Source organism: Agrilus planipennis, unplaced genomic scaffold (genome assembly GCF_000699045.2).
Source record: "Agrilus planipennis isolate EAB-ADULT unplaced genomic scaffold, Apla_2.0 scaffold4, whole genome shotgun sequence".
In the NCBI taxonomy this organism is placed as follows: Eukaryota; Metazoa; Arthropoda; class Insecta; order Coleoptera; family Buprestidae; genus Agrilus; species Agrilus planipennis.
In genome coordinates, this window is record NW_020442463.1 from 3,502,019 (window position 1) to 3,510,554 (window position 8,536).

General features: G+C 33.3%; 1 protein-coding gene across 2 annotated transcripts in view; it reads left to right on the plus strand.

Annotated features, from left to right (window-relative positions):
• The first annotated feature begins 2,421 nt into the window (after positions 1–2,421).
• The window catches only part of LOC108745188 (neuromodulin-like), a 94,077-nt gene continuing 87,962 nt past the window's right edge, over positions 2,422–8,536 (plus strand). Inside the window, exon 1 of one of the 2 annotated variants that reach the window (XM_018481313.2) lies at positions 2,422–3,349. In XM_018481313.2, the coding sequence (XP_018336815.1) occupies positions 3,253–3,349 (97 nt within the window). In that variant the 5' untranslated portion in view covers positions 2,422–3,252. The remainder of the gene's footprint in view (positions 3,350–8,536) is intronic. The other variant, XM_018481314.2, reaches the window with a different exon arrangement.

The following is an 8,536-nucleotide window of genomic DNA, read 5'->3' on the forward strand; positions in this document are numbered from 1 at the left end:
ATTTTTTGTAAATTAATAATTTTATAATTTTTGTTAGAGATTAAAAGAAAATGCGAAACTATTAATAATTCTTAGCTTTCTGAGTTTTCAGTTATGGTATAAGTGTCTGAGATGACTCACTTTTAAAATAATGGTAAATACAAAATTAAGTAATAGACAAAGTATGTTTATTTTTTTATCTGTAGGAGGGGAAATTCGTTATGGATACCCGATTGCCAGCTCTGGCCAAAAATTGTCTAGTAGTGCTAGACTTTTACCGGCGAAACCCCCCATTTGCCATCTTGCTTTGTGCAGGTGGTGACTTTGTCCATGTGTCTTTTGTTTGTCCCAAATCCTGCATCATGTTGGTGCTGCCCAATTTTTCCCTGTTCTATTTCTATACTTTGTTTTTACATTTTCCCAACTTGGATATAAAAACAACGTACCTGAAATTTCTCTGAAACTACTTTTCGCCAAAGAGGTATTTCACGAAGCATCCGTGATCTGATGATACCTGCGTGAGAAAGTATATAAGCTACCAATTTTTCTTGCTAATTAGTCATTAGATTGGTTTTATTATCCCCGTTCCTTGGTATATTTTTGGGTCCTTTCTCTGATTAAGAGTTAGATTGACGGTATTGCCCATTTATGCGGTTGAAATGGTCTTATAAACGTTACAGGTCCTAATCAAGATCTTTTTTGTTGTATTATTGTTTTGTTATGTCGCATTCGACTGGTGCTCCGTTTTAGTTATGAGTGTATAACGCTTGTCAGAATTTTTGTAAAAGCTTTTGGTCCTTCGATATTTGCCCTGGTGGAAATATATCTATAACAAAATACGCAACAGTACAACAATTAACAATTTCTTACAATTTTTTGTATGGTTGTAAAAAGTTAAAGAGAATTGTAACTCGTCATTACAAAATTCTACAACATTTAAGGTAATACAAAAACTCACTGTTCAGTTCCACGTTTTAAATTGTAGAAGGTTGTCTAAAACAGAAGTTTCTGACAAGAAAAAATAACTTGCTACGCAAAGGTTGTGTTAAATTGAAAAAAGTTATTTGTTGTAGTTTCTAATAGAATACTACAACTTTTAATGGGAATTAACAATTCGTAACTTGTCATATAAAAATTTGAAAAATGGTCTCCGACAGACAAACACGTGGTTTCTTGTAAAACGCTACAACTTTTAATGATATTTGACAATATATAACGTTATTAGTGAAAACCAATTACAAATCAGTTTATCTACGAGAAAAAATTACTTTTCAACCTTACATTTAACAAATTTGCTTTAATAAAATTAAATCGTTTTCAACTGGATGAGCAACAATTTCTATGAACAATTAGGAAGAAGTCCCTTGTAGGAAATTATAGTACCTAACTAGGCGGAGAATAGATTGAGCTTGGTCGTGGAACATTGTAGAAAATTGTAGGCGATTTATAGTAAAGTACAATTTTGAACAATTATGATGGATGTTCTACAATACTGTCCCAATCTCAGTATTATATCGTAAAAAATTGTAGATTTAAACACAGATTAGATAGGATCACCTTGTAAAGAATCATTCAGTGTTGTATAATGTTTTAGAAGAATTTATTGTATAAAATTGTAGTTTCGCGTTAAATGTTGTCGAATTATTTCCACCAGGGTGGAATAGGTATGCCTGTCAAAGCCGCCGAGGTTTTCTCTACTCTCTGTAATTTTTGATAAATAACGTTCTGTAAAATTCAGGTTTGTATTTAGACACACTACTAAATATTTTAGGGCCTTTTTTTGTTGCGAGGAAGTGCACTGCTTCAGTTTTATGCGATATTATTGGAGCTAGCTTTGGCTGATTCACCTTGTTACTCGGAGTATGTTGCTGTATTTCCTACATTTACTGAGACTATCTTCGGTTGTAACCGTTACTATTAGAAATATGTCGTCCACACTTACTGGTGTAGCGACACGCTCGGGCATTTTTATTAGAAATAAGTCGTCATACACAAAATTCTAAAGCATCAGATCTAGAACTGATCCACTTTTATTAACTTTTTATTAATTATAACTTAAGCAGTTTCAGGTCTTCTTAAAAAGATGGTGATACGATATCCGAAACGTTAAGAAATCTTATGAATTGATGCGATTTAAAATTCGAGAACATTTATTTCCGACATATGTATAACCTAACCTAATAAATTCTGTGCTATTTTTGAAATAATACTTAATAAGTAGGTTCAGTAATAATAGTAGGTAGAATATTTCCTTCTGGCATTAATTGGTGAATCGATTTATGAATAATTGATTCACGCATCGGTTGATTAAGAAGGGCTTTCATAATAAATATATTATTTTTTATATATTTTCTTGTTGAGTTGATAACAGCCTTTTTTACATTTTTAGAGGGTTCATTGATCGTTTTATTGTTAAAACGTTTCGTTTCTGTTTTCATTTGTTGACCTTTTTGAGGTAGGAATTTTTAAATAATTCCTAGCGTCTGTATGATTTGTGATGAAAGCAGGACCATATCTAACCCTCGCTGTATGCATCGCTGTATACACGTTTCATGGTACTAGATAAGCATTTCCCATCGTCTTCGTTGAACTAAGAAGTCCATAACGGCACAAAGGCGTGTCTATTATGACAATCGGAATGAAATTTTCCAGTCCGACGCGACAGACGTCTGGGTTCCAGGATTGAAATTGGAAATTCCAGTGAAAATGCCATCACGAATATACACGTCTCCTTACCTTGGCGACGGGAAAGCAAAGAAAAGCGCAAACGCAACGCCGGAATGGGAAACGGGATAGGCACCCTATCTATAACGTTCACAATCCAACTTACTGGGCACACCCGAATTTATACGATATTAAACAGTGTGTACACGCGGTTTTTCGGAGGATTTACACCTATTTATTCCCTTTAACGCCCAAATTTTCTTTTCGGTAGTGTAAAAATCAGTATCTTTTTTCTATCCAAAAAGTACACGCCTTCTATATTGCTTAGTTTTTTCTTTCTTTAATTTCTCCAAACGAAATCTTAAAACTCCTTTCGTAAACTGTCACAATACATTTTTGTTCAATACTTCCGTAGACATTGTTAGTTTTCATATTTCTAACATTCATATTCATAATAAGTTAAAATCTGTTGTATGTAATAAAATAAATCTGATTCGTCAATTCACTACGGAGACTATGAAGAAAACGCCTTAAAGTTACATACGTATATCGTAATAGATATTCTTTGTTCGACCATTGACCATTCTTAGAATAATATTTATCGTACAAATGGGGTGTAATACTAGTAAAGATAGTGCGCAAGCTGTTGGAAAAAAATCAACGGAAGGACAAAATGAAACCGAAGAAAATGCTCTTAACAGCAAGGGTAAGTTTTTATCAGTTTTGTAAATATGTAAAAACAGTAAAAAACCTTGACCTTTTATAATTGACATTTGATTTGCGTATCATTTATTCTCATTGCTTGGTACGGCTATGCACAAATACAGGAGCTTACAATTGCACTTTTAAAATGCTTAATTTTAGTACTTCAAATAGTTAACAATAAGGCGAGACCCATATATGACACTAAAATCAAACTTTTTTGTTTTGTTGTTAAGAAATACATTAATCAAATGAGTGAATAATGCGCACAAACTTTATGCAATAGATATAACATTGTAAGTAACGATTACATCATATAAAAGGAGTGTTATTTTAAATATTGTTAAGGAAGATGTACGTAACGGGCAACTCTGCAGAATTTCAGTCGCTTGTTGCATTCAATTCTATATATATATTTTAGCATGTATGTATGATGACCATAATATAGTAAAAAGAACTATAGTCTAAAAATTTTTGGATAGCTTTTGGATATAATGCTTCATATAAAGGTACAAAACACTCTGTTAAATATAATTGAAATTAAAATACAGTTGTTATTATTTTATGGTAAGGCACAACGAATAAAAAAGGGTTAAATGCATTCTCAGACATATGTACATATTTCGCGTATAAGTGCATCTAATATAATTAATATAAATAAGACGTTTACTTTTGTACATTTTTCGTATTTATTTTTGACAGAACAACGAGTTAATTACTCATTAATATTCTGTAGTAAATGCAAAATTAATCGGAAGAACCCTATACCTAGAACAAAGCATAATCTCTTACTATTTTATGAGATATCTATTTATAATAAGCCAGTATATACATGTAAGTATTGATTTTGATGTCCAATACCACATTTTAGTGGGAAGCTAGTTTATATTCAGCATTATTGAGAAAAAGATAGTTGCATGCGTACGTTTTCGTTTCTTTATAGTAAATAATCAATTATAAAATTTAAACATAACTAATAAATAATGCACAGACAATTTCAGTATCTACATTACTGTTATACAGGTAATATGGAATTCATTTAATAAATTAGATTCAATGTTTTTCTGTCTAATCGTAAGCAGAAAAAAATGTATCCATGATAAAATCTTTTTGGCAATTCCATACAAACATAAAATCGATGCTGTGAAAATTACAATAAAGACACACTATAGTACTGAATTTGGAATTAAGTAAAGTAGTAGATAAGTTATGCAATGAAATATTAGGGTAATTTGTATAACAGCACAATCTGAGTCAGGCTCCTAGCGAAGTTTTAAGTAAACTAATTTTTTTATTCTTTTCTATAAAACATACTTATATAAAAGCTAGCTGCATTGGATTCACAGTTATCAATTTTTACGGGAAGTCATCGTTTTCGGTGATGTCTGAAAATCCTGTTTTGATTATTCTAAAATTTTTCTAGAAGCAAATATTTTTGGCGCTTCCTATTAATTTTAGAATTACATTTTCCTGTTGCTTTATTGAAATTAGGGATTTTTTGGTTCTATTAATAATGTTCAAGTCTTCCTTTCCTCTTTATCCCGTCTTTACAAGGCGCTTATAATAATCTTACATTGGGGTATTTGACTCGAAATATTGATCAGTCCGATTTCGTGATGATACTGCAAAGGTAATCATTGCTAGGAAGATGCCTAATAATTGAGTGCGAAACATAAGTTGTTGGTTTCACATAAATAAAAAACGTTTGCCCAATACATAGCTTGATTTTTTACTTTATTCGTCCAATTTTGTTGAAAGTGTACCTTTTAAACAAAAGTCTTGCATACAGCGTAGCTACAGCGTTCGACGTGTCGAGGAAATGACAGAGTGTGCTAGGACTGGGCAAATTATCCTATTGGTCAATTTTTAGGAATAGTAATGAAATAATCGATTAATTGCAAATGATTAGTGGTTACAACTACTATTTGTTTATATTATGAAAATGTTTATTTTTGTGTTGTTAGGCTTCATTTATTAAGAATAAAAACACGAACGTTTCTGTAATTCGATTATTTCGAATAATCGATTTTTCTATTGGTTGATTATTCCAGTTAATCGCAATAATCCATTATTTTCTTACAATCCGTAATCAGTTTATCAATTGTTAAATTTAATAATTACTCAACGAGAATTCTTGTTAACTTTGTCTTGAGTGCTCGAGAAACAATCACCTGATTAGGTATCCGTTCACGTGTCCAATTTCTAGTTTATTAAAATCTGTCACTTTCCCAGCATATTTCGGCTGTATATCTATTTTAATATAAATATACCATATAGCTGTTCTTAATTCTGTAACTTGTTCATGCCATATATCACACAATATCCTATGATTACGTCTCTATTGTGTTCATCATGTCTAATTCCTTTAAGGGATTGATTGTGGACATATCATAGATATCTTCATTGGACATACTATTTTCTATTTTGTTCTTACTACTGCTATTTTTCAATCACTCATTATGATTACCTTTATCAATAAATTAATTCTGTACTCGAGCATACTTATTTGTTATTACTTTTACTAAGTATATTATTCTTCAAATAGTCAGTATGATTATATCAATAATATCTATTTACCTGTCTAAATCACATCCTTATAGTTCAAGTTTTCATGTGATTACTCATGTATTAATTGACTATTAAGATATAAAAAAAGGCCAACAATGAATCGTATTAGTAACCGACCCTTTGAGAGCTTTCCAACGATGATTCACTTGTTAGGATTTCTCGTAGCCAATGAAAACTTCCAGAAAGTTGGCCAATGAGCACTCTGAAATATTCAATGGAATTCTCCAAATTTTTGCTTTTCCAATTCTCTTCAGTCTTCTTCAATCCCATTCCTGACACCAAATGTCACGTCATCTTGCACTGATTTTAATTCTTACTTCTATTATTAATCGGTTTTCAATTCATCACTATATGAAGGCTTTATCACTTCTTCCCTTCTTCTTCTTTATTTTGTATCGCCTCGAACTCTCTGACTAGTACTAACACCTCTAGATTTTTCTCTACCATTATTTATAGATGAGACTTCACGTTTTTTAGAATTTTCCAATATATGCTGTCTAGTTTGGTCTTCTTTGCCACTATGTATGTTGGGTTGTCTACATACATGAGATACTGTCTCCCCCTCCTGTAACTGATCTCGATCAATGACGTCGCCTCTGTAGGGAGCAAGCCGGTCAAGATGAACGATCTTCATTTTTGTTCGAGGTTCCTCCTGAATTAGATAAACAACGTCGTTGATGCGTCGAGTAACGGTGTATGGAAACGTCCCTTGCGCCTTGACGGATTGTGTAACCAAACATTATCGCCTTCATTAAAACCTGAAGAGTTGACTTGTCGATCGTATCTAGGATTTATGCAGTCATTTTCAAATCGCAGCTTCGTACACACATCATTGTGGATGGCTTCTAGTCGTTCTCGTAGTTCGCCTATGTATTCGTCTGTAGGTACCGGAGAGTCCCCAAACATCATGTCCGCTGGCAACTTGTGTTCCTGCCCAAATAAAATGCTGGCGGGTGTTCTTTCAGTTGTCTTATGGATGGCGGATCTTAAGCCAGGAGGAACAGTGGTATATATCGGTCCCAGTAAGTTTGGTACTCGTTGATAATACTTCTTAAATTTGTCTCCAGAGTAGCGTTAAATCGTTTAATCATGCCATCAGACTGTGGATGTATGGGCGTAGTCCTCGTTTTAGGAATGCTCATTAGTTCAGGGATGTTCTTGAAAAATGCCGATTCGAAGTTCCTGTTTTGATTGGAATGCAATTCCATTGGCATTCCATGTCGACTAATCCAATCACTGACAAGCTTCTTGGCAACGGTGTGTGATTTCTGATACGGTATCGCATGTGCTTCTGGTCACTTACTAAAGTAATCCATGATATGACTTGTATCGGTTACCGGAAGTCTGTCATTGGGAATGATCCTGCCACGTCGACTGCGATTCTCTCAAATGGCGCTCTCACGTTGTACTGCTGCATTCGTACATGACTCTTTGTCTTCGGTCCCTTACTGGCGCCGAATGTCGAGCATTTCCTGGTTTTAACTGGCATGTAACATTTCGATTTCTTTTAGAAACATTGATAGAACTCTTCGATAACATCGGATTTGTACTTCTCCCAACGAGAGTTTTCCAACGATGTATCACTTGTTAGGATTTCTTGCTGCCAATGGAAACTTCCAGAAAGTCGGCCGATGAACGCTCTAGAATATTCGAATGAAATTCTCCAATCCTCTTCAGTTCAATTCAATCTCACTCCTGACACCAAATCGCCACTATTTAAACTATCTGACTCGTACTAACTCCTATCGATATTTTTTCTTAACGAGAGGAAATCTTCAAAAGACACCTCCAGGTAGTGTCGACTAAAACCACTCTTCGAGTGGGGAGATCAACCCGACGGTTATACATCTATGGGAAGGAAATGGAAAGGTTGGGAGTGGGAAAAGTAATTAATTGGGAAAAGGGTTGAGTGTAGGGAGGAAATGGGAGTGTTTTGGAGAAAAAAACGTCGAAAATAGGTGGATCACCTCTGATGTGATGGGTGGATACTCGCGCTAAAGAGCGAAGAACTATCGATCTCGTGACAACTATTTTTAGAGATTTTACGTTTTCTAGAATTTTCTAATATATCCCGTCTAGAAACCTGGTCTTCTTTGCCGCTGTGTATGTTGGGTTGCGTACATGCATGTGACAATATTTAAAAATCCTTTGATAATTTTAATTTCCAAAACAAAAGGTAGAAACATGTTTTTAGCACATATTTTACCGAAATGTATCATCACACATAAAAATTTATACAGGTTAGTACCCAAATATTATAATTAAAACCTATTACTATTAAAAATTTTATACAAATATTTTTGAGTTCAAGCTATTAGAAAAAAAGCTAACCAGTAATGTTTATTATTGGTCTGCTGAAATTCAAATTTCATCGTCAAATAGTTATTAAAAGAAAGCATCTCAGGTAGATGAGAAATTGGTAAATTCCTATTTTTACTTATAAAAGTTTTGTTTTGAAGTTCGGAGACTCTAAAAAAGAAAGGAGTTACCCTTCTATAAAGTATTTCATACTTTTATTTTGGTAACTTATCAGAGTATAACTTTGTATGTTGTATAGCATTTGAGAAATGCCGATCAAAGAACTAAATTTAGGATTTGTTTTTGACTTACTTTATATTCAGTC